Source organism: Anopheles bellator, chromosome X (assembly GCF_943735745.2).
Source record: "Anopheles bellator chromosome X, idAnoBellAS_SP24_06.2, whole genome shotgun sequence".
Taxonomy (NCBI): domain Eukaryota; kingdom Metazoa; phylum Arthropoda; class Insecta; order Diptera; family Culicidae; genus Anopheles; species Anopheles bellator.
In genome coordinates, this window is record NC_071287.1 from 4,005,777 (window position 1) to 4,030,636 (window position 24,860).

Genomic DNA, 24,860 nt, shown 5'->3' on the forward strand with positions numbered 1-24,860 from the left:
TCTTCCCTTATTTACGCACTTGGCTGCAGTTGTAGCGTAACCCTGTTAACCAGCGATATTTGCGTTTCGTCCTGTTTAGTAAAAAAAAGTAAAGTATAGATTTGCTGTTTAGTAAAGTAAAAAAAACAAGTGTAAGGTAAGGTAATCGCCATTCGTCCTAAGGTATTCGCCATTACAACCGACCGACGACGATCAATGCTCGATCAGCGGCTGCCACTTTGGCAAACATGATTGTACCTCGTTCTACCCTACTACCTAAGTAATAAAAGAAAGCAAAAAAGTAGATAAAGTAAATAAGTCCTTAGATCGCAGCCAGCGGCTGAAACTAGCAGCGAACATGCGACTAATACTACATACCCATATACGAGGTGTGTTCAAAAATTATCACGACCTTTGAGTTTTCGCGGGCTACGTACATTAGATTTAAATTTCCGTTGTGAATTTTTGTTGCAGTTCGGTCACTTTGAATGTTCACTTCAGTTTTGGCGGCTGGTTTTGCTTGCGCGGGTTTTTTGCTTCATTTTTCGATTTTCGACCGAATTCGACCAAAACCAGCAACAGCATTAACATTGCCCAGGAGCTGTTGAACTCTGTCCGCGACAACCCAAATTTGCTCCAGAGGGTCATAACTGGTGACGAGTGGTGGGGGTCATGACGTGGACTTGAAAACGCAACCATCCCGGAACGGAAGCTACCACACGAGCCGAGACCGAAATGAGTTTGCTCACAGTTTTCTTCGATTGCCGGAGCGTGGTGAACTCGATAGGGCCTCGATGGCCAATAAGGAATATTACTACTACTTTGAGGATTGGAAAAGTGTATAATATGTGATAGGGACAACGTAGATATTTAAGAAGAAAACCGGCCCACAATATATGTTGAAAAAAAAAAACACAAAAGCCGCGATATTTTTTTAACGGCCCTCGTACAGTAGCTGCGCGAACGCTATTTTAATTAGTGATGACAATTCCGTAATGTGGATTAGTTGAATCGTTTCAGCTTTGATCCGCTTGATGATGTAATAGCATCGCCTTACGTAGCTTCCACATTATGAAGATGATGATATTGTGGTACACTTTGAAACGTTTATGACCACCCCATATGCAATGCCGTGCTGATTGCCGTATTTCTACTTAGGTTAATTCTCGTATCATCAGCGTATCATTGCTGCTGCCGAACCACTATTTGATGGTTGCACGATAAATTCTAGGACTATGCTGCGGTGTGGGCGTGCAAAATAATTAAATTTGTTACGTACTTCGCATGAACATGAAAACGGTGGCGAGAAAACTTTAAAGATGAAAACACAAACCATAATTATATGGACGGGGGAAACGGCACGTGATGGTTGTTCGGGTCGGGACCAAGATGGTCCTGATCAGGAAACCGAGCCCTAAACCTGCATTTGTCTGCCACCAACCTCTACGGTTCGGTGCGGTTTGTGTTAAATGGCTCAGCCAAAAACCCGCGAGGTAGACTGGGGTTACATAATCAATATTGACATAATTTTACTAATTTAATTAAACCGATGCCGATTGGGCCTGAAGCCCCGAAGACTCTGCTATCCACTGGCCAGTTTCGACGAGGCGCTCGAACCAACAGTAGTAGTCGCGTTGGGATCGTCCCGTCGTTCCGGTGTTCCGACGCCCGACGTTCCGCGAGTGTGGGGAAGCAACGTCCCGTTGAAGCATTACCAGTTGAAGCAACTTTTCGCTACCAGCGAGGGGCATTGGGGCACACGGAGAAGGAAGGACGAAAACCGAGTTCACGCTGATCCGGTAGGAGGGATCGCCGAAGCAATCGGAGATGCGCGCCCAGTGGTAGTGCTATCCGGCCATCAAACGCCATCGGCAGCCGTGGAAGCTTGTGTTGAAGCTCGTGTGCAACTAGCGAACTAAATCGTTCGCGGTCCGGCGCGGAGTGCGTCAGTAATCGCGTTTTGCCGCGTATCCCGCGATGTAACTGCATCCTGGTCCGCTCGTGGCCCGTGTATGTAGCTACACTTATCGACCGATCCAGGGGCACCGAACAACGCCCTGCCAACTTACTTGAACAGCAAAAACAACCACGACTGCGAGCGATATGCGAAAGGCGACGGAATCGCGAGAAAATCTGGTCAACTCGACCGCATCGCTTGAGGATGGCGTTGCGGAACCGGGCGGGGACCATCCCGGCGCGGCCCGGTCTTTGAAGAGTGCCACGTCCGAGTTCGATCTGGACATCCAGGACATAGTGCTGACCAAAACCGAGAAACGGTTTTTACTTAGCGCCGAGCGTGGCGATTGTGCAACGGTGCGAAGGTAAGCGGTCCCCGATGGCGTGAGTTACCTTGAGACGGCGTGAGGCGGGCGTTCAAACCTTCAACCAAACGGCTTGCGACGGATTCAACCAGCAACACCAATCAACCACGTCACACCTTCGCTAAGCAGCGTTTTGTCGTGCTGCTGCGTGCCGTGCTTTGTATTCAATTAGGCTTCCGCTAGGACGAGCGGAGGAGAACACCTCGGTACAGAAGCATTTGCAACGCCACAAAAAATAAGCGGAACAAGCGGAACGGAATCCTTACAAGTTTGACGCGCGTTCGACCTACGGTTTTTTGGTTGGTGTTGGCGCACGCTTGCTCATTGTGAGGCACAGTTATGTAACTGTTGCTTTCCCGTGGACCGTGCCCCCCGGTCTGCCGGTAGTACCGCCCCCGTGCATTAACGTCACCTAAGGGCTAGCGATCGACCGCGAAGGCTTAGTATAACCGCATTCCGCCAGTGCGGGGTGTCCGGGCAGCAAAACCTTGAACATTATTCCTCTCACATCGATTGCACATTTTTTGTTTGGTTTTTGTTTTACTGCTGCGTGCCATCAGAATCATCCAGGAAAACAAGGACCACCCGGAGGAGTTCGACATCAACTGTGTGGACCCACTGAACCGTTCCGCCTTGATTGCGGCCATCGAAAACGAGAACATCGAGCTCATCAATCTGTTGCTGCGGGAAGGCATCAAAGTCAAGGTAGGAAGGTGGCGGCGGCGGGTAACCCTCCCGGGTTTGGGGTACGTACGTGCCGGGGATGTGCCCCGGACCACGGTAGCTGGTCGGTGATGGGTGGATGGGTGCGCTTAATCCCTTGCACTGCTACGGATTGTCGTACGACGAATTAAGCGAAAGCCACACAAGCCCTAGGGCGCACTGGGCTGCGCCTTGTGGCTGACGTGTACTGAACAAACCGTCCCGTCGGATGCACATTCAGAGGGGGTCGAGGGGTGTGGGGTGATACTGGAGCGCGGCTATGGCTCCGTTGCACAACGGTTATTTCATTCGCGATAATCAAAATCCAATCGAAACCTGGTGAAGTTACAAAAAGGAAAACGAAACAATAGACCGGAACAGACTGACACTGGCTCTGTTACAGGTCCAGCTAGAAAAAGAAAGAAAACGAAGGGAGTGCAGGTTGGGTTCAGGTTTCTATTTCTGAGCAGGCGTGTGTTGCCTTGGCCGGGGTATTAACATCCGCTTTCCCTCCCCTTTATCCTGCTGCAAAACTAGGATGCGCTGCTGCACGCCATCAAGGAGGAGTACGTCGAGGCGGTCGAAACGCTGCTACTGTGGGAAGAGGAGAATCATGTCCCGGGTGATCCCTATGTAAGGCTTACCGGATGCAAAACCGGGCGGAACGGGCCGAGCTGGCGAGGGCCTCCGATTAGCGACGACTTACCATCTCCCCATCTCCCCCTCTCTCTCTCTCTCTCTCTCTCTCTCTCTCTCTCTCTCGCTCTATCGCTCTATCGCTCCATCTGTGGCCGCAGAGTTGGGAGGCCGTGGACCGGTCGTCGTCATCCTTCACCGCCGACATTACGCCCCTGATACTGGCGGCCCACAAGAATAACTACGAAATCCTGAAAATCCTGCTCGACCGCGGCGCAACACTACCGATGCCCCACGACGTCCGGTAAGCATCGGTCGGCCGGAAATCTGTGCTCGTTGATTATGCCGACGCATGCCGACGCATGCTGACACTTCTGCCGGCTCCGGCACGTGCCCAGGGCAAAACAACAAACAAACAAACAAATAAACAAAACAGTTTGACAGTTCGATCCATCTCTTCCGACCGGTGCGTTTTTTGCAGGTGCGGCTGCGATGAGTGTGTTACCTCGAGCGAGCAGGACTCCCTGCGCCACTCGCAGTCCCGCATCAACGCGTACAAGGCGCTGTCGTCGAGTTCGTTGATCGCGCTCAGCTCGAAAGACCCCATCTCGACCGCATTCCACCTGTCCTGGGAGCTCCGCCGGCTGAGCCGCATGGAGACCGAGTTTCGGGCGGAATACACGGTACGTTGTGTGTTCGAACACGGGCGGGGGACGCTAACCACGGGCTTTATAATCGAGTGTTTCTTCTTCTTTACCTGCTGCTGCTGCTGCTGCTGCTGACTTTCTATTGTCCACTCGCCCCTCGGCACTGGCGCGTCTTAGCAAATGCGGGCCACGGTGCAGGAGTTTGCGACGGCTTTGCTCGATCACGCCCGCACCTCAAACGAGCTCGAGATCATGCTCAACTACAGCCCCGGGGCAGTCGATAACTGGGAGCCGGGCGAGCGGCAGACGCTCGAGCGCCTGAAGCTGGCACTGAACCACAAGCAGAAAATGGTAGGCACCGTCCCGCGCCACACGCAGGCCGATTAACACGACCGCACGACCGATTCGATTCCTATTGCAGTTCGTGGCGCACCCGAACGTGCAGCAGCTGCTGGCGGCGATCTGGTACGAGGGGCTGCCGGGCTTCCGGCGCAAGAGCATCGTCGGCCAGATCATGCAGGTGGCGAAGCTGGGCACCATGTTCCCGGTGTACAGCATGATCTACATGATCGCCCCGAACTCCACCATGGGGCTGTTCATGAAGAAACCGTTCGTCAAGTTCATCGTGCACTCGGCCAGCTACGCCTTCTTTCTCAGTACGTATAACCCGGGACGCGGTCGCCCATTCAAGGCTTACTTACGCTACCCGCCCTTTTCCCTCACTCCGCAGTGCTACTGGGGGGTGCGTCACAGCGCGTGGAGTACCTGGCGATCGAATGGTTCGGACCGGACTGGGCGCAGGACATTCTGGCGGAGTGGAAGCGCAAAGAGCGTGGGTCGCTGCCCGGGCTCTTCGAGTGTCTGGTGATACTCTACATCATAAGTATGGCCTAGCTTCTCCCCCGTGTCGCACCGATGTTTCTTTACTTTCGTTTCTTCCGCCCGCCCGTAGGTTTGATTTGGCACGAGATGAAGTCGCTCTGGAACGATGGGCTGATGGAGTACGTGTCCGACCTGTGGAACATTGTGGACTTCATCTCGAACACGTTCTACATCGTTTGGATGAGCCTGCGCTTCACCTCCTGGTACACGGTGTGGGTAGGTAGTGGCTCGCGACTTTCTGCTCTGCTGGCGGTTGTAATGGTTGTTGTTTTCGTTTCGTCACTGCCATGGTGGCTTCAGCGTGACGCTCGAGCGGGCCTCAATCCGTGGTACCCGCGGGAGCAGTGGGACCCGTTCGATCCGATGCTGCTGTCGGAGGGTTCGTTCGCCGCCGGCATGATCTTCTCCTTCCTCAAGCTGGTGCACATCTTCTCGATCAACCCGCACCTCGGGCCGCTCCAGGTGTCGCTCGGGCGTATGATCATCGATATCATCAAGTTCTTCTTCATCTACACGCTCGTGCTGTTCGCGTTCGGGTGCGGGCTGAACCAGCTGCTCTGGTACTACGCGGTGCTGGAGAAGAACAAGTGCTACCACCTGCCGAGCGGGCTACCGGACTTCGACAACAACGAGAAGGCGTGCGGCATTTGGCGCCGGTTCGCCAACCTGTTCGAAACGTCGCAATCGCTGTTCTGGGCCTCCTTCGGCCTCGTCGACCTGATGGCGTTCGAGCTGAGCGGCATCAAGAGTTTCACGCGCTTCTGGGCGCTGCTCATGTTCGGCTCGTACAGTGTCATCAACATTATCGTGCTGCTCAACATGCTGATTGCCATGATGAGCAACTCGTACCAGATCATCTCGGTAAGGCCTCCGGGGCAAACGGCCACGGCAAACCTCCCCGTCTCTCGCTCTCTCTCTCTCTCTGTGGGCTGATACAGAGCTGTACTCCGCACAGGAACGGTCCGACACCGAGTGGAAGTTTGCCCGGTCGCGGCTCTGGATGAGCTACTTCGAGGACGGTGACACGCTGCCGCCCCCGTTCAATCTGTTCCCATCGATCAAAAACTTCACCAAACTATGCAAATGCTCCGACGACAAGCGCTCCACGACGAGCATAATCGTAAGTAGGGGATAATTGAGTTACGCGAGTCTCGAGTTTTTCGGCCATCGCCCCGGGGGCCGGCCGGGGCCTATTTTCGCTCTGCTTCGGTCCCGGTCCAAACTGGACGGGTACCGTATTTTATTTTGCTTTCGCTGTGTGTTGCTCTTGGAATGAAACTGATTACTGGTTCCGGGCCCGGCCGGGGTTGGCGCTGGAGGCCCCACCGGGGGGTCAACACGTTCATGTGGCACTGACAGGCACTAACAGCAACAACAACACTTTCCGGTCGGAACAGAAGCGAAACCGAGAAAAGGCGCAACGGCGCCACGAGAACGTCATGAAGCTGCTGGTGCGGCGCTACGTCACCGCGGAGCAGCGCAAGCGGGACGATTTCGGCATCACCGAGGACGACGTGATGGAAATCCGGCAGGACATCAGCACACTGCGCTACGAGCTGATCGACATCCTGCACCAGAACGGCATGCGGACGCCGAACCTGAAGCCGAACGACAACGCAAGTAAGTCGCAGCCACGAACTCGCTGCGAATGATGCCCGATAATCTCTTTTCTCGTGTCCCGACCGGACATGCAGTCGCTGGCAAGAAGGGCCGTGTGATGGAGCGCCGCATACTGAAGGACTTCCAGATTGGGTTCGTCGAGGGCATCCTGCAGGATACGTTCAGCTCGCCGGGCGAGAAGCCGGCGGATGTGTTCAGCACCATCGCCAAGGCGATCGGCAACAAGGCGAGCACCAAGAAGAAGTAGGTCGCGGTGTCCCGGCCGGGTCCGATTCCGTTCTCTCCCTCTCTCATTCTCTCTCTGTCTCTCTCGTTCGCAGGAAGCCGGAAGACTGGAATGCACTGGTGCGCCGCAGCACGGTGGCCCGCGACCCGATCGGCAACTCGACCGAGGCGATCATGCGCCGCAGCCGCCAGAGCCTGCGGAAGCAGATCCTCGACAACTCGGAGATGGGGCTGGACATGGACACGGACCACCTGGTCGCGTACAACCCGAAGCTGTCGGAGGTGACGCCGGTGACGCGCGTGGCGTACGTCAAGTTCATGACCACGAAGCTCAAAAAGGACGTGGCGGACGGGGCGGCGGCGACGGCCGACGAGGCGGCGGGGGCGGCGTTCGAGAACGAGCGCCGCCAGTCGTGGAAGCGCAACTCCCTCAAGAAGCTGGTCGACATGAAGGACAAGATCAACGTAAGTGTCCGGTTCCCGCCATTCCGACGCCCGACTTGATCACGATCCCTCCCGTTTTTACAGAACCTCAGCCAGGAGCCAGACGAGGAAGCCAGCAACGGGGACCGGGAAGCGCCGGGAGAAGCAACTGGCACTGCCACCAGCGCCGAGGAACCGATGGTCGACGATGTCCGGGCGCCGTCTGGTACGTCGTCGTCATCGGAGTCGGCCCCGGTGTCGACTGTGGACCGGCCGAAGGTGCGCGTCCGTTCGCCCATCATCGAAGATCCGAACGAGGAGCGCGAGGATACGCCGTCGAGCTTTAGTCCGCCGCCGCCACCGCTGGGAGGGGACCCCATCCCCGAGCGGCCCGTTTCACCGATACCACCCAACAGCCCGCCATTACCACGGCACGCGGCAGCAGCAGCAGCAGAGTTGGGTGACGGTCCCGAACCGGAGCCTGAGCCCGAGCCCGCGGTTCCGGAGGTCCGGGTGACCACTGCGAGTGCGACTGGGGCCACTGTCTCGCCGACCGGCAGTACGCGGTCGGTCAAGCCACCGTCCAGTCCAGCGAAGACGGCCCGGGTCAAGTCGCCCGAGCGGGCCACGCTGAGTCCTGACCACGGTGAGCCCACGCCCGCGCCATCACCCACGAACCGCGGGAAGTCGAAGAGCACCGGTCGCAACCTGGGCGGGTGGCTCTGAGGCGGGTGGCCCGCGACAAGCTGCTGCCTCCCGCACCACTCTGCACTCTGGACATCGACCTGGAACTGGACCAGGATCTGGACCTGGATTTGGCCGCCCTTTTTAACGCTTTAAACCCGCGTTCATTCGTAGTTCGTTGCTTAGCTAGAGCGTGATGCCCCACTGCACCCGCACCGCACCTTGTTGCGTTGGTGTTTTCGTCGACCGCCAATGTGCCCCCCTCCCGGACACCTAGTAGCCACCGCCGCGCGTGCTTCGGGATGCTGTGTGCTTTCTGCTCTCCTAGCTCTCGGCCTCCCCACGGCTCTTTTGTTAAACAAAATCGAGCCAACGAAGTAGAGTGAGAGAGCGTGCGCGAGAAAGAGACGGAGTGAGAAAGGAGAGCGAGAGAGAGAGAGAGAGCAAGCGACAGAGCGTAAAGCCGCTTACCGTGCACGTTAATTAGCAATAATTTGTTTGTTTTGTACATTGAATGGACTAAATAAATGGTTTTTCGAAAATGGCGGCCACAAAGCATCTCTCTGCCTTCCGCCCTCCCCCTGCCTGTTGGGTCTACCGCCTCAGGCACGGTGTTACCAATCTGGCCAGAAACGACCACGTTTTGCCAGTATTTCGCTATCGATCCGGCAGAGTCCACATTATCCTGCCGTCGTCTTCGCCGGCTTGGAGGTTCGGACGCAACAGGTTGCCCACAATTGAAGGCTTTTGAAGCAGCCGGACACCCAGGCCCGATGGGCACGGCGGTCCGTGCCATTGCTGGAGCGCTGGTGACATGGACGATGGCGAGTGAAAGAAAAAGTGCCCGAGGGTGCGCCATCCGGGAAGGCGTTGAAGTGACAAAAGCAAGACTTGAAAGAATCGGCCCGGAACTGCCTACACCCGCTTTAAGTCGCCAACGGACGACAACGGTGCTAACGGTGAGGGACAATATTAGTTCAGATTTGCTTTTACACCTATTTCGCAGTCATCGGTGAATTGGAGCGGTGCGAAACCAAGTTTCCGATTTTCTATATCACTTTTCTTCCTGTTGCACGGAACTGGAGCAACTATGATGGACGCAGTTATTTATGAGCAACAGTAACGTGATATCTAGTATATGTTTTGATCTTCCAAACGCAGAATTAACAACACCAAAATGAATTGAATAACAAATAGGGGGTATCTAGACTACTCTCTAACCGCCAAACATATTCAATAAAAAAACAATCAGAAGGCATCTTCTGTGAGTGTCATTGGTCTAGGCTGCTCAATAAATTCGGCGCCTCGACAACAAAGAGCACTGCTATGAGCCTTATTTTTTTGGTTATATTGGTACACTCTTCAAATGAACTTATGTGAAGTTTCGTTTCAATCGGTCACTTACTTTTTTTACATGCCATTTAATATCAACATGTCACAGTATTTTTTATAATGGAAAAAACCAAGCATCGTGGAGTGACTGAATTTTTATTTTTGGAAGGTTTAAAACAAAGGTGATTTATGAACGAATGTGGAAAGTGTACAAGGACTCTTCAGCTTTAATTAGGGGGTTAAAAGGGGGGTTTCTGAGTTTAAATGTGGTCATAGTAGCCTTCAAGACGATCCATGTCAAAAACGTCAAAAAACAGACACAACAACTGAAATCGTAAAAAAGATCAGGATATCGTATTGGAAAATCGTCGAATCACTTACAGAGATTTAGTGTAAGACCTAACCATCCCATTAAGCAGTATAACCAATAATTTGACTGAAGTATGGGGTTTCAGAAAGCTGTTTGCAAAATGGGTGCCGCATTCGATAAAAATGGAAAAACGCATTCGAATGCAACTTTCTTGTCAACAGCTGGAGTGTTTTCGATAGGATAAAGTGGATTTTGTGCATTGAATCATCACTGTGGATGAGACTTGGATCTATCGCTATGATCCTGAATCAAAACAAGATGCTAAGGAGTGGTGCCAAGCTTTTTTTTCAATTCCGAAAAAATTGAGCGTGAATATCGTTTTTCATCAAATGATGACGTCAAAAACAGCTGCGGAAGCTTATTTTGAACCGTTTCCATTTTTTCACTCCAGGGATTGAATTTATAAATTGGAGCCTCCTAGGAACATGTGTATTGATGTTCAGGAGGGCCATTCTGAATAATTAAGTGTATATCAAACCATAAAAATGTGTTTTTTTTTATCGAGGCTCCGAATTTATTGCGCAGCCCAGTATGATAAAGTTTTCGAACCTATATGATTCAATTTTACCATCGGCAGCGGATTTACTGCAACTTCTCTTATTCTGGGTAAAGATGCTCTGGAGTGATGAATTATTTGCAAAACTCAACTACAGTGGCGAGGAGTTTAATTTGTCCTAAAACAATCTGATCAACAATAATATTGAAACGCTTTCGACAGGACCGCATGATCAATTCATGCTGTTGCTGAACTGCCCATTAATCAACAAAAAATCAAAACTAAACTTTTCAAATAAACTTCTCATATAAAAAATAATTTTCCTCCCTTTTTTTAACCTATGCCTCTTCTTTGTGGTCGCAATGCTCCAAAACTAACTTCCAGTCACTACAAATCAGACTGAATAAAATTCTCAAAATGATCCTTAACTCTGGAGAACGCCAACGAATCTTCTCCGCAGGCTTGTCGAAATTAACAAACTAGAAGAAGTTCCACCCAACACAATTCGAGAGCTAATTACCTGAAGCTTTTTAAAGTAAACTAGTTGTAAGATGTTGTTAGTTTCTAGATACGAGTGGAATAAACCGACTCAATGTCACGTCACATAACAGATAATTTAAAAAGGTGTAATTCGAAACATTTTCACTTCAATCATTTTAATATCTTAGACTTATTATATAGCTGCAATCCTAATGTGGAATATCTCTGTACTCTAATGTGATCAAGCATTTATGTCTAATAAAGTTCCAATTTAAAAAAAAAGGCGAAGTGTGCAAATTGTCCGATGCTACGCGGTAATCCGAAGGAAATCGATCCAAGATTTGTTGTAAAACTATAATCGTACTCATTTGTTGTTTTTCGTTCTCTTTTGCCATTGCAATGATGCCTCCTTCCTTCCTGAGACCGGCACAGGGTTTGTTAACTTGAGTGCCAAAATTTAATGTTGGTGCTTAACACGCTTCTTCGCGTTCTAATAATTACTAAATAAATGTGTGTTGGAATTTCTGGAGCTCAGGATCGTACCTGGAAATCAGAAATCGACTCTGCATCGGAAAACCACGTCCACGTGGCTGCCACGAAACCCTCGATTGGGGGAATTTGAAGCGCGAGCTTTTTGGAAACACTGCCTGTGAGCTCTTCCCACAGCGGATCACCACTGGCGCCTTCGCTGACGTCATAAACGCCTTCGCTGGCCGCCGGTGGAATTTTATCCGGTGTTAAGTGTTCCGCTTCGTGCACAACTCGATCGGCTGCAGAAGTTTGCCCGAGCGCTGGCCAAGAAGAAGGCCAGAAGGTGCAGCATTACTTTCGATGCACGGCACGCACGCACGTAGAGATAGCGAGAGGGAGAGAGAGAGTGACAGAGAGCCTTGCTGTCACCCGCCCGAAAATGGTCGGCCCATGGGTTCGATGGCTTAAAATAGCAGCAATATTGGCCACGCAGTGGCGACGCCAGGACCCATGTCCCGGATGTCCTGCCCTGTGGCACGCCGTGGCTCCACCGCGGACTCCACGGCGGGGGAACGAAAATTAATTGCAACGCATCTGTTTTAATTCCGGGGACACGGGCCAGGACCCCGGGGATCCTGGGCCCGGCCCCGGGCTTTGGTGGCGCATATTTGAAATCCCAGCGTTGGCTCCTGCTGGCCTGCTCCAGGGGCTACGGGCGCTCCTGGAAAGTCTTGGAACTAATAAAACTGTCATTACGTTGCCGATGACACCTCATCAGACATCAGCATCCTCGGACACGACGCCATGGCGGCCTCCGGTGTGACACGGTTACCGAGACCCCCGGCGGCACTAAATGGCCATTGTTCGTCGGTGGTGGAGGGGTGCAAGGGAGGTGTGCTAGATTGGGCCGACGGATTGGAGGTCCCCGGCCACAGGGCTAATCGTCCCGTAATCGGCGGAAAGTGACCGAGATCCCCGTGCGGAGTTCGGTAGTGCAGCCAATCACCTGTGTCGGGTGCCAAGGGAGCGGGGGGGAAGGAAGGGGAGGGAGTGCTATGAGCGGTTGCGCCCGGTTGCGTGTGGTGCGAAAACATCCTTACAATCCTTATCCGAGGCAATCTGTATCGAAGAGCCCGACAAGGACCGAACGATACCGAACAAGGCGAGAGAGAGAGAGGGAGAGAGTTGTGATTATGCCTGCGGATCCTTCCGAGACAGAGCGAGAGAGAGAGAGAGAGAGATTGTTCGGTGTGCAGTCCGGCAAGATGTCTGACTGATGATGAAATGCTGCCCTGCGAAAGGTCCTGCGAGCCGAAGAATATCTGCACAACCCGCATCCTTGGGCTTAGACGCGGAGGAGGTGGAGGTGAAGCCGGGGCGGATGGGGGGAGGATAGCCTGCCCAGTGAAGCATGCGCCCAGCTGCAGCTCGCTGACCGCTGCTGGGAGGACGACGATGACGGGGAATTCAAATTCTCCCGACCGCGGCCTATAAAAGGACGCACTGGTAGTGACTGGCTCGACACAACACGGACCGCACGCCGACGCGAACGGAACCCGTAATCCGGAAGCCTCCGCGAAACCAAAGCCAGCCCGCTCTCGAAGCCCCCGCGGCAGGTGATGGTGTTGGGCCGATGATAGTAGCCGCAGAGATCGAGCGCAGGACATCATTCAACTAAGCCGCCAACGTCCTCCAGGAGTGCGTGTCAGTGAGTGCGTGTGCGTGAGCAAGAACCAGGACTCGGTTGGACCCGGTTCTTTGCCCCTCCCCCAAGTGTTGGCCCCAGGCTTACGGTACCAGTAGTTGGTCTCGCAGATCTCCCACGGTATAATCCCCGGCCTGCCGGACGATGCCGGCCTTCGTTTCCGTTGCGCTGGTCCTACTGGCGGTGCACTTCTGCCGGGCGGAAGGTAAGTGCTCACCCCAAGACCTCCAGTACTCCATATGTTGTCCAGACCCAGTGAGTGGGGGCTCCTGCTTGAGGATTCTCCAACGATTCTCGGGCCTCCCCCAGAACTCAGACATCTCTGAGCCAGCTCCCCAGCCAGTTTGTGAACTACCGAAACGAATATTCTGTTTGGCTACCGGCCGATTTCAGTGGTCCCCAGTACTCCAGTAGTTCCCAGTACTTCCTTTTGGGCGATGCGCTTACCCTGCGGTGTCTGCTAGAGTAGCTATTATTAAGCAAAACCAATGATGTTCTTGGACGCCTTCGAAGATTATGGCTCTATAACCGGAAGGCAGCGGAGGATAATTGTTTTCTTGCCCGCGTGGAACGGTGTTTCTCTAGTGTCGCCACCATAACCACCACCGTTAATCTAATTCTCCCGAATGGATAGAAAACAGAATGTGAACAAATAACCTCACACTCCAGTGTTTCCGCGCGATCTTTGCGCTTACACGGGGGCGCTGCACAATCATTCGCATCAAAGCCACCCCACCCGTGGTCTAAATTAAAACACGGACCAAGCCCTGGGAGCCTGGAAGGGGAGGTCCACAACGATAGCGGAGGGCTCGCGGTGTCGTTATCAATTATCAGCAGCTTCGGGCGTTTCGAGCAGTTCCCTTTTTTTTTGCTTTTCTGGTTTTCGTACCAGTTACTTGGGCACACCGAAGTGAGCAGCACAGCACCCTGCTTATCGCTGCTCTCCGTTCGCCAATAGCGTGGGGTTGGCTGGATTTTTGGCCATAATCGAACAGCTATTTGTAATAATTGTAAAGATAACATGGTTTGTGCAGTTTTTTTTTACCGATTTGTCAATCCTGGACAAGTGCCTGGACTAGTTTTCCTACCCTTAGAGATCCATCCGCTTTCCCGTATGGAAAATGGTATAGGTATAGGTTGAAACGAAATCGTCATCCCAGCTGTCAACTTCCGCCGAAGGACCAATCCAAGCAAACATGTCTTGGTACAGCGTACGCCACCGGTGACGATTACGACGATTCCTTCTTCATTTTCGAAGCAAATGGGACGTCTGACCACCAAACCGGCACCAAACCGGGGTCACTGGGTTGCATGGGAGTACATTGGCTTCTCTTGATGTGGTGGGTTTTCTCGCAAGTACCATTTCGTAAATGGTAAAGTTTTTACTAAATGTTTACCATTTCCAGAATGAAGTTTGACGGCTTAAAAGTCAAGTAGTTTAAAATCCAAATATCTGATAGATCACCCTAGATAGAGCCGAGAGTGAGGATTGGATTCCATTTCGGGAACTCCTCGTCCAGCCGCGTGGAACTTTTGCTGCAAGCTCTTGGACGTGATTTTACTGCTCGTATACATTTTGTCAAATAAGTACCGGGAATTTGTGATCTTATAGAAAATGCTTTATTCGATTTTCGATTATTTTGTGGCGTTAGATTGCTACACATGTCAGTGACTTTTGGTGACAATTTGGGCTATTTTTAATGCTCAGTTAATTTTTTACAGCTGTTTTACTTGAACGTGTTTTGTCTTATCGGTGATTTCTGTCTTCTCCCAAATTAATTGACCACAAAGCGGTAATTTGAGTTTTGGAAACAAAAAAAAGCCACAGCGGGGCAGATTTGGTCAATACGGTGGCTTTGGCATCAGTAGTTTGTAGTTTTTGGCCAAAAATTCGCACACAAGCAACGATCTTAAACTTCGTATGCACGTGGTCTGTTCAAAAAATTTCACGACATTTGGGTTTCATTTTTGGATTTCGCGTTTGTGGCGGATTGCTTCGCGCAAATTGCGCATAACTTGCAGGTAATGTTCGTTATTGACGCGAAACTGTTCACATTCGACCAAACTTTGCTTTTCGACGATCACATCTTCTCGACCCTTTGAGAAATTTTCGAACAACCGATAAATGTTGCATTTAGTCTTAATAGCTTCACCATAGGGCACAGTCAACATTTCGATTGCATCCGAGCTCTTAATTTCGTTTTCTGCACAAAATTTGATAAAGATTCCTTGCCATCCATTTTTTGGAAGAGAAAAAATCGCCGATGGGCCAAGACATGAGCACAATAAAACAGCTGTCAAAAGTTGACCGATTATTCAAAATGGCCAAACTTTTCACCATAAGTCACTGCCATGTGTAGCAATCTAACGCCACAATAAATATTCATGAATAAATGAAGGCTTTTTTGTTTTATTTACAATTTCCGGGTACTTCATTGCTAGAATGTAGTTCTTGGTCTCACATCTCTCTCTCACTCTCTCTCTTTCTCTCTTCGGCACCTCCCTCAGTCGAGTTCGATGGCAGCGTACGCAGCAAGCGCGGCCCGACCGTTGGGCTGTTTGCGTTTCCTCGCGTCGGTCGCAGTGATCCGGACGTCGGCTTTGACTGGGATACGTCCGGACCGGTCGACGTGTCGGGCGATGACTACGGTAAGGGGGATAGGTTCCGCCGCTAGCCCGCTTCGTCTGGTTTCTATTCTTTCCATTGCTATCATATCATCATAGACGACTATCCACTGAAGGAGATCAAGCGGCAGGGGCTGGTGCCGTTCCCGCGGGTGGGTCGTGCCGGCAAGCAGGATCCGCCGTCCAGCTACTGGCAAGTGGCTCGATCACTGCAGCAGCAGCAGCAGCAGCACCACCACCAGCAGTTGCTGAAGCGCGCCGGTGGCTCCGGGGCCAACAGTGGCATGTGGTTCGGGCCACGGCTCGGCAAGCGTGCCGACCCGATCCAGCAGCAGAAGGGAGACCAGATATAAGTGGCCATGTTTCCGAGGCTGTTCGTGTGTGTTGTTTACCCCGTTCGTTTCCTCCAACCCGCGTGTCGGGAGATTGCAGTCCGCGTCGAGTAGGTCGAGAGAGAGAGAGAGAGCTCGGACCCGAATCTCGGTCTGGGCTACCCGAAAGGAACGGATCACCGTCGGCGTGTGCCATCGAGGAATGTGTTAGGCTGGAGGCAGCTGCAGGTCGGCGTCGAGTGGCGGACGGACGCCGGCGTCGCGGCTGCTTATTCCTCAGGTCGCGCGGCGACGATCTCGTTTCTTTTGACGCCTGGCCAGTCCTACGCCACGGGAGATGATCGTCGGATGTTACTTCACTTCACCACTGCACCAGTCCCGACCGGAACTACGCACAATGCAATCACACACACATACAAACGCACACACACACACACACATGCACATACAGCTTGGAAACCAGGAGGAGTAGGAGGTAGGCCATCTAGGACGCTGGCAATGATAAACTATAGACACAGATTTGTGGCACCTCTTGTGAACGTTGTTGTAAATAAAAATACTCATTACCACTCTTAGAAAAGCATTTGTGGAAAAAGAAACTCAAGCCTTCGAGTGCAGTCTTTACCTAGTATATGGTGTGTGAGGTGACAGGTGGACTGGCTGTCGTTGTGATTTGCGCCAGCTGATTGTCCTGTGGTCTTTATCAATTCGATGACGTGATCTGTTCATTTGACAGTTCTGTGTAAGTAGAGCTATTGTCGTTTTCCAAATCACCACTTTTTTTTACCTATTTCTGAAAGAAAAGACAGAAATTCTAGCGCTGCTCAGTAGGGTTACTGAGTGACAACCGACAGGCCGTTGACATTTGAACTCGCTGTGGCAAGTAAAGCCTTCTTTTGATTCTTTAACACTAGATCTGCCACCGTTTCCAATATACCTATTTATACCAGACCAGTCAAAATGACTAATCATGTGAAAAATTGCTTATTATGACTTCAAGTGTTTATTCACCTTATAAAAATAATGTAACAAGTAAATTTTCGTGAAATGTTTTCTCCTGTTGTGTTCCTGTACAATATCTAATTACTGATTCCGACTAAGTCCAGCATAATGGCCATCTTCTGGAACCTGATTTCACTGTATATTTTCGAGCCATTTGATCAGTGACATCAACGCCAAATTTGATTCCATTATAAAATGATACAGTTTCAACGTAGAGAACAACGTAGAGAAACGTGCCATGCTGTCTTTTTACAGTTTGCAACTTTTCGGCAGTTCCCTCTTAGTTCCGCGTATAGTTCCAACCAACGAAGTGTTTTTAGAGGTTAGCCTTATTACCAAAAGAATAGTTGTAAAAAACTTATCGATTGTTACAGTTCTTCCCTTCATTGGCGTTGAGACATTTCGAGCCTCCTCTTTCCCTGCATACGGAAAATCATACCAAACCACGGTATTTTTAGCTCCCGGTTTGAAGCAGTTTTGACTATTTTCAATAAACGTCGAAACTAAAGTGAATTCGTCTGTTTACAAACGATGGCTCCGGATTTTTTTGTCAAAACGAATGTACTGTAGGATCGCGGTAAAATCACGTCGACTCATGGTACTGGAAAAAAGGGTTGGTTCCCAATTGTTACTCCACAAATGTTGAAGCCTCAAAGTATTTCCTTCGTATGCTCCACGTGCGTACAATATTGCAAGAAATGTCTTCAATTGTGCTAGCTCAAAAAAAAATTATATGTAGTGGAAATTTGCAATTCAAACTGTCCGACCAGTCAAAATGACTGGTGTGGTATATCTAGTGTTAATGTCATCAAATTCAGCATATAACACCTGCGTACGGCGCAGAACTCATCTTCCGGTCATTTGCCTCATCACGGTGGTCAATCAGTCAGCATACAATATGTTGGTAGTGTGCCGAACGTTTGAAACTATGTCACCGATCTGTTTCCCCATGAACCAGGACAAATTGGTTTTCGGAAACCAATTGTCTGTAACAATCATCTCTGGAACAATAATTTGCAACGGAATTATATTAAACGAAAAACAATGATAACGGGCCAGCCATGCTTACACCTTGCGAAGGGCCCTCGTGACGATACGCCAATCAATGCTCCTAGCTCTGGGGTAGGATCACACTGACGGACCCGGTTCCGAGAATCAGCTTACGAATAGGGCGAAAAACGTGTCGAACAGAAAGCTTCCGCTCATCGAAAGTGGTAGTAGTAGTTGTAGGTAGTTTTGTTTCCCACCAGGTAGTGCCAAGGTCCTCCTTGACCAAAGGTCCTTGACGCATGTGGCGCATCAAACGCCATCTGGTGTACGCTACGAACGGCGTCGCCATCGAGTCGGCGTAATCCCATTCGGTTATGCCACTCGATTCGTCCTTTCTCAGGACAACGTTATTCCCTTTTCGATGTTTTTGTGCGTAGTCAGGACACTTTTCGATGTTTATGTGCGCAGAGTACAGGAGAGTGTCCTGGCTGGTTTCTATTGAAGCAAAGCAGTTTTATAGCTGCTGTATGAGCGACTTCCGTTGTGTCCAGAAGGAGGTTCTGAGTTTCACTGTACTATGCCTCCACTCCGACGCCCCTTCTGGCTCTACCGGGTTTGTTTAAACTAGACGAAAACTGAGGGCTACAAAATGGCAAAGGATACGCGTCCGGCAGCTGTTTTCCCAGCTTATGCGTTCCTTCGAGTCGTGAGTCGTGGCAAAGAGCAAGAGGTAGGCGCCGTTGTGCTTATAGACCCTTATGTGGTGGAATCAAATTACGTTACAAATCTTAAGCTTTTGTTCCGAACAGACCGGGACGGAAACCCGACGGAAGGCGGAATGGAAGCCCGTTGAAGAACCAAACTGACAGCATTCGCGTGAGACAGGACGAGCCGCGGCACCCATCAGTGGGTTCGCTCTGGCATTTCAAATTTGGTGCCATGCGCAGACATCCCACAGGGCCGAGCGACCGGTGAAGTTACAGTCTTCGGTAGTCGTTCGTTCGGATCTTCGCTAGTCGCCAAGCAGCGCGTCGGTGAGCTGCACGCGGCACGCAGACGAGCGGCTTGCAATCTCCGACTGGAGTTCGTGAATGCGCGTCCTGGAGCCGTTGAAAACGGGCGTCGAAAACAAACGCAGACCAGCGGGCTGAAGGACCTATGAGCAGGATGATGAAAGGGACAGCTAACTGGCATCCCATTGTTAACCTCTGTGCCCGGTGAACCTTCTATGAAAATTGCGGCGAACCTCCTATGAAATGGTTGTGTACAATTAAGGATAAGGATGACGGTGCCGCTGATGCGATGCAGATTCTTGCAGACGCCGAGCAACAGGTTCCCACCGGCATGGAGGAGGTGGACCTTTCCTGGATTAACTAGCTTTTTCACCGAATCTGTTTGGCCGCTCCCTCGTCAAAGGATCCGTGCGTCGGGCCTAAAACAAACAAACCGTCGCCGCTTCATTAACACTCGCGGTGACGGTGTTGGGTCAGTTTGGTTGGCACCCCCGTGATTGATTGAGCGCGACCCGGCAAGGCAGTGACAAGGACAAGATGTTGGTTTCATTATATTTTTGGTTTTATCCTAACCTCAACGCGACGGAGCAGAGCGGACGAAACAACAGCAAACAAGCTCCCCCGAGTCTATGAAGTAATAATAAAAAGCACTTACAATAAAGCTAGTTAAGTTCCGAGGGATCTTCCCGGATCTTCCTTAAGCGCTACAGTATAGGTATCTATGTATGCTTCAATACCACAGCTAGTTGATGGCTTCGACAGCTCTTCAGCACAGCGCGGACACGTTGGGCAGGTATGAGAAGGCACCGCGTGCATCAGAGACAGAGTTTTCGCAGTTCGCGCCTCGGTTTCTGATCGTTCGATCGGTCAAGGTGTCTAGGGTCTTTGAGCTTTGAGGGCGATGCAAGTTACACGCCGAGAGAGTGACTAATGCCGGCGGGGGCGGCGGCGGTGGCGGCGACGGCGGCAACGGCTGCGGCGGAACACCACTTTACTTCGGGATGTGTTTGCACTTGCAGCAGGAAGGAAACTCCAGCGGCAGTCGTTTGAAACTGCCCCCCGTGTTGGGTACCACGTACACGTCGTAGGTGCTGTAGACCTGTTCGCACACTAGGGAGCTGTTGCTATCGGTGATTGCGTTGCTGCAGGCCGCCCCGATATTGCTTCGCGAACGGCAAGAAGGAAAAGCGTCAATTAATTACCGGATTACAACGCCGTTTCCAGACCGGGCACATACTCGCAGTGTTCGAAGGTGACGCTTTGGTAGAAGCCCCGCACGTTGACTATATACTGGCCACTGTGGTGGTGCGTCGGGTACTCGTTGGCGCGGCTGGAGCTGCACAGGAACTGATCGGTCGGGCTGTCAAGGCGCGTGACCAGCGAGTTCACCACCAGTTGTTCCTGGAATACGTCACGGTAGATTTCGCGCTTCTGCTTCAAGATGTCCTGGATCCGCCCGAAGGGATAGTCGTGGGGGTAAGACTCCTTGTCGAATTTAACCTCGTGGGTGTCGTTCCCATCGATAGCCACTGGCGAGAAAAAGAGAGTTTTCTGGGTGTGTAAATGGGAGCCATGCATCGGAAGGGGGATATGCCCAGCAGAGACTGGGTGTGGGTCGCAGTTACCTCGCAGCACCTGGATGACCGGTTCGCTGCTGGTTGGCGGTGCGACAAAGGCTTGATTCTCGGCCGGACTGGAACTGGAACCGGCAGCTGGCGGCTGCTGGCGGGCCGGCGTGGTGCTTCCGAACTGCGATACCAACGAACCATTCTCCAGTTTGTGCACAAACAGGATGCTGCTACCGGGCGACACTTCGGTGCTCCCGACCGGTTGTTTGACCCGAGCCCCCTGTGGACCGGCGGCGGCGAACCAGAAATGAAAAAAAGACGAAAAAGAAAATCCGGACACTCTGTTAAGCTGCCCATTGGCGTTGGTTTGTTACCACGCGCGTAACCAGCTCGTCCGGCGTCGGTTCCGACGTGTTCCGTTCGCTGACCGTGGGTGGTGCACGGTAGTGGGGATCGTAGATGCTCTGTATGTTGTGATTCAGATCCTCTTGGAACGTTTTCGCAGGAGTAGACGGGGCGCGAATGCGTATCAACGGTCCGAAGGACTGTGCGCTGGCAAGTAACTGCAAGGGCAATAGAGAATGAGCTAGGCACGAACCAACACCTAGACGGGCTGCTGAGTAATGGTCTAAATATCTTCACTCTCCTACGCACTCTTTCACTACCGGGAAAAGCATATCGTACGTAACATCGCATCGCATTCGGTTGGTTACTCATGCCCCGGACGAACGGTTCCCAGATGGCCAGTTACTCACCGGGTGCGTCACGGATACACAATGTAGCACCCAAATCGACCGGCAGTAAACCGTTCTCCCACTTTCTTAGAACGATCAGCTTCGAAACCGCAAACCCGGGAGGCAAGACCTAAGATGATTTATGCCTCGGGAGTGCGCGCTATCGGCAATCGGCGTTTGTGGGCGTCTTCCCCCCAAGAGCCAAGGGATGTGTGCAGCTCGAGCTGACGCTTGGCATCTGACTGTGACGCTTGCGAAGGAGCCTCAGGTCCGGGACCGGGGCACATCAACCGGGTGCGGCGTTGCAGGCTGACAGGTAATCCAATCCCTGTTGCCGCGTGTAAATCAGGCGTCAGTACCGGAAGCTATTACCGGAAGGTTCCGCCCATTCCATCAACAGACATAGCTTGTGCGCACATAATCATCCCACATAGTGGGAGGATAGCGTCGGAACCAGATCCGCTTAAGATCCGGTTCGGGCACGCGTTATCTGGATGTCAACAAGCTGAGGTGCGTTCGTTCGAATGGGTTTTGGTTTTGATCGATGCCATGACCTAACATGAACAACTCCGCCCGTAAAAACACACCGTTGCAGAAAGTAACAGAGATTAATATTGTCTGCGGAGTGCTCCAAGTCCACCCGTCCGGTAGAGTGTTTCCGGATTCTGATTCCACACCCAGAATCTCCATCCTGCCAGGGGGGCGTTCGACGAACGTTCGGGCCGACTTTTCCAGCCACCGAAAAGAAAGACAAGAAGGCAAGGCAACAGTAACAACTCAGTAAACTCAGCCTGGCTGCACGATATCGCAAGCGCGCGCAGTGCGCGATGTACGTTGTTTTGAACGCTTTCCTCCGCGGCCGGAACGGCGACCATTGTGCCGTTCGAACCGTGCTGACGCACGAGCGTGTGACTCTGACTCACTATTCGGTATCGCCGGTATCGGGCCAGAGTAGGGGCGGTGCTCGAGTTGAGTTGGTCCACCAAAGTTGGTGCACGGGATAAGGGAACGGCCCTTAAGGTAAGGACCCGTCCCCCGACGGACTGCTGTGTAAACATGCCGCGCGATCTCTAGTACCGCTAGTACCACCACTGCTGGGGAAGCTCCCAGACGCTGTGACGTCATGGAAAGCTCGACCCTCTCAACTCCCAGGTGTGTTGGTGCAGCAACAGCAGCGTGTAACAGGTGTAGCGGCTGTCGATCGTGCGCGCGCGCGCGCGTCTGTGTGCGTACTCTACGTTGGGCAGTTTGTTTGTTGTTTGTTGTTGCCAGAGTTGCCTTTGTGGCAGCGTGCGTCCGAGCGAGCGAGGAGCGATCGCGGTTGATCGGTGAGCGAACGATGCAAACTATTGCGTCGGATTTTGGCTAGCTAGTTGACGGACGCGTGATGCTGGTGATCGAGGTGACGCGGAGCGAGGCAGATCGCTCCGGCGGCTGAAAGCTAGCAGCAGCAGCAGCAGCTCGCGAACGCTATTGGTCGAGGTCGGTCAGTCGGTGCGACGGAAACAAAACAACGCGAAGATCGGGTTGGTCCGATAGGGATGGGATCCGGTGCCGCCGCCGCCGCTGCCGATCGGCGGACTAACGGAACCGAACGTCACGAGCGAACGCGGCAAGACACGAGCAGAGACACTTACCGCCGTGCGGTGGACCAGGAAGCCGAGTAACAGCCATACGAGCGTTCGGTGCGCTGCCATCGCGCGATCGTTCGATGTCCTCCCCGCAGCGCCTCCTCCACTCTCGGTTCGATCGATCGGGGACGGGATCGGCGGGAGCAGACCGCAAACCGGACCGGACGGACGGTGCTAATTGGGGGTAGGGGTTAGGGCGCGCGAACTTTGCCTTGAGCACCGCACCACACCAACACGAATCGGTCGGGCCGCGCTCGCACACCGGATGCAACGCACTGGAACACTGGTGTTGAGGGACCTGTGGATCGCGCGTCCGCTAGCGGCCAAGCGTTCGCCTGCACTGAGACCGTTTCGGTCGGTGCGCGCGCCGCGATCGGTCCGGCGAAAGTGTTCCGCGAGTCCGCGAGATCGTGCGCGAGTGCCCGCGCCGCATGACGAACTGACAGGCCGGTTGAGTGAGTGACCCGAGAGGTGCGAGCGAGGTACTCGCGGGGGCGCCTCGGACACTTAGTGGTGGAGCCCCGCACCAACTCGGCGACCCCCGGGGGTGAGCGGCCATTCCCATATATTACGTAACGGGCGCGCGAACGTGAGATGCGTAGTAGCCCTCGTAAGCCCTCCCGACAACCCACACACTCATGCGCGCGCGTCATCAGCTATCTCGATTGGGGAATCCCTGTCGATCATCACCGCAGAGGTTCCGGACAGGTGGGATCGGGTGCCAGAATTACCCTGAGAACCCTGACAGACGAGTTGGGGCTGGTACTTGGTATTCCGGTGCATCTTCTCCGCCGTCGGGACGGATGTGCCGTTTCCGCCCGTTGGATCGGGCACACCTCCGGCAGACGTGGGTCCGGATTTCCGGTCTGCAACTACTGCGCGAGTGGGGTCACCGAATCACTAGGAACAGCTGTAAAAAAAAATCATAAATAGAGCCATCTTCTCAACGACCGATCCGGGCGTCGGAAGCTCGGAAACTAGCTACAGAATGGGCTGTAAATCGCATCGCTTGCAGTTGCACCCGGCGTGTTGATAACAAGGACGGGAACGGTTAGTAGCCCTGGCGCGTCTGTTGTGAACGTCCGGTCCGGACCACATCTAGGCCTTCGATGCACCTTCGTTTTGTGCGAACCGATCGTCTGGCCGGACCGTTGCGCCCACCTCGGATCGGTACCGGTTTTGGGGACCACCGGTCGGCTCAAGGACACACCTGCGTCGAGCGGTCGATATCTGTGGTACGGGGCGACGAAACAGGTTACTAAATGCGATTCAATCGTTTCGCAATGCCCGTGCCCCGGGCACCGTTTTCGCGCAATTGAATTAAGATATCGCGAGTGACCGGGCTTTTAATGTATATTGATTTTTCGAACTTACCTTTCCGGGGGGCCTTTTCGGACCCCGGTACCCTTGTTCCGGCCCCGTTCCGTATTCCGCTCCTTTGTTTGGGGCCCCGGCCCGGCCACGGCTCGTGTGTTGTTGTTGTTGACAGAGTGACGTTCACGGGCCGCGCGTTGGTTGAAATATTTTCGTGCACTGCGGTCGAGCCTACATTTAGGCGCTTTCGCGGGTGCACCGGCGCTAACTGTCGGGCTGATCGGTGAAGGCGCTGAAGTGGCTTAATTGAAACTTTACTAATTTGCAACACCGACGCGGCCAGCGATGATTGCCGGTGCCCGAGCAGATGGAAATAATTATTACCGATTACCGAGGCACACGCGCCCGTTGCCCGTGGTGCCGCTGGGTCGCCGCCGGGCCGGGTGATTATCCGGCTGATATCCGGGCGATGTAAATAATTAATGGGCAGTCAGTTTTTTTTTTGTTCCGACTGGTAACTCAACCGCCGGACCCGCGGGGTGGTTTATCGCGCTCCTGTGCCCCCAATACCCCGGCGGGCGCTATGTCACGGTTTATGCCGTGTCATCTCGTCCAGCATCCTTTTTACCTACACCGGGACGACCCGCGGGTCTGGACACCCATAATGTGGTCGTTTCG

The 24,860-nt window shown here is 52.6% G+C and overlaps 3 protein-coding genes across 5 annotated transcripts; 2 read left to right on the forward strand and 1 right to left on the reverse strand.

Annotated features, from left to right (window-relative positions):
- The first annotated feature begins 1,595 nt into the window (after positions 1 to 1,595).
- On the forward strand, positions 1,596 to 8,589 carry LOC131213759 (transient receptor potential protein). Of its 2 annotated transcripts, none has more exons than XM_058207874.1 (15): positions 1,596 to 2,300; positions 2,861 to 3,005; positions 3,540 to 3,635; positions 3,800 to 3,942; positions 4,120 to 4,321; positions 4,463 to 4,636; positions 4,707 to 4,941; positions 5,016 to 5,168; positions 5,238 to 5,383; positions 5,468 to 6,028; positions 6,123 to 6,287; positions 6,565 to 6,787; positions 6,862 to 7,030; positions 7,108 to 7,477; positions 7,541 to 8,589. In XM_058207874.1, the coding sequence occupies exons 1-15, from the start codon at positions 2,083 to 2,085 to the stop codon at positions 8,159 to 8,161; spliced, it is 3,621 nt and encodes a 1,206-aa protein (XP_058063857.1). In that variant the 5' UTR covers positions 1,596 to 2,082; the 3' UTR covers positions 8,162 to 8,589. The 2 variants fall into 2 exon arrangements, with proteins under 2 accessions (XP_058063857.1, XP_058063858.1); XM_058207875.1 differs by having other exon boundaries at positions 6,568 to 6,787.
- A 4,215-nt stretch (positions 8,590 to 12,804) lies between these two features.
- Positions 12,805 to 16,494, forward strand: LOC131213605 (cardio acceleratory peptide 2b). Its single transcript, XM_058207677.1, has 3 exons — positions 12,805 to 13,178; positions 15,482 to 15,622; positions 15,698 to 16,494. Exons 1-3 carry the CDS (start codon positions 13,118 to 13,120, stop codon positions 15,949 to 15,951), a joined length of 456 nt encoding a protein of 151 aa, XP_058063660.1. The 5' UTR covers positions 12,805 to 13,117; the 3' UTR covers positions 15,952 to 16,494.
- Positions 16,495 to 19,480: 2,986 nt separating this feature from the next.
- Positions 19,481 to 23,198, reverse strand: LOC131213666 (uncharacterized). Of its 2 annotated transcripts, XM_058207761.1 has the most exons (5): positions 22,875 to 23,198; positions 20,878 to 21,066; positions 20,561 to 20,783; positions 20,173 to 20,464; positions 19,481 to 20,098 (listed from the first exon to the last, which is right to left on the reverse strand). In XM_058207761.1, the coding sequence occupies exons 1-5, from the start codon at positions 22,932 to 22,934 to the stop codon at positions 19,927 to 19,929; spliced, it is 936 nt and encodes a 311-aa protein (XP_058063744.1). In that variant the 5' UTR covers positions 22,935 to 23,198; the 3' UTR covers positions 19,481 to 19,926. The 2 variants fall into 2 exon arrangements, with proteins under 2 accessions (XP_058063744.1, XP_058063745.1); XM_058207762.1 differs by lacking the exon at positions 20,878 to 21,066.
- Positions 23,199 to 24,860: the final 1,662 nt, after the last annotated feature.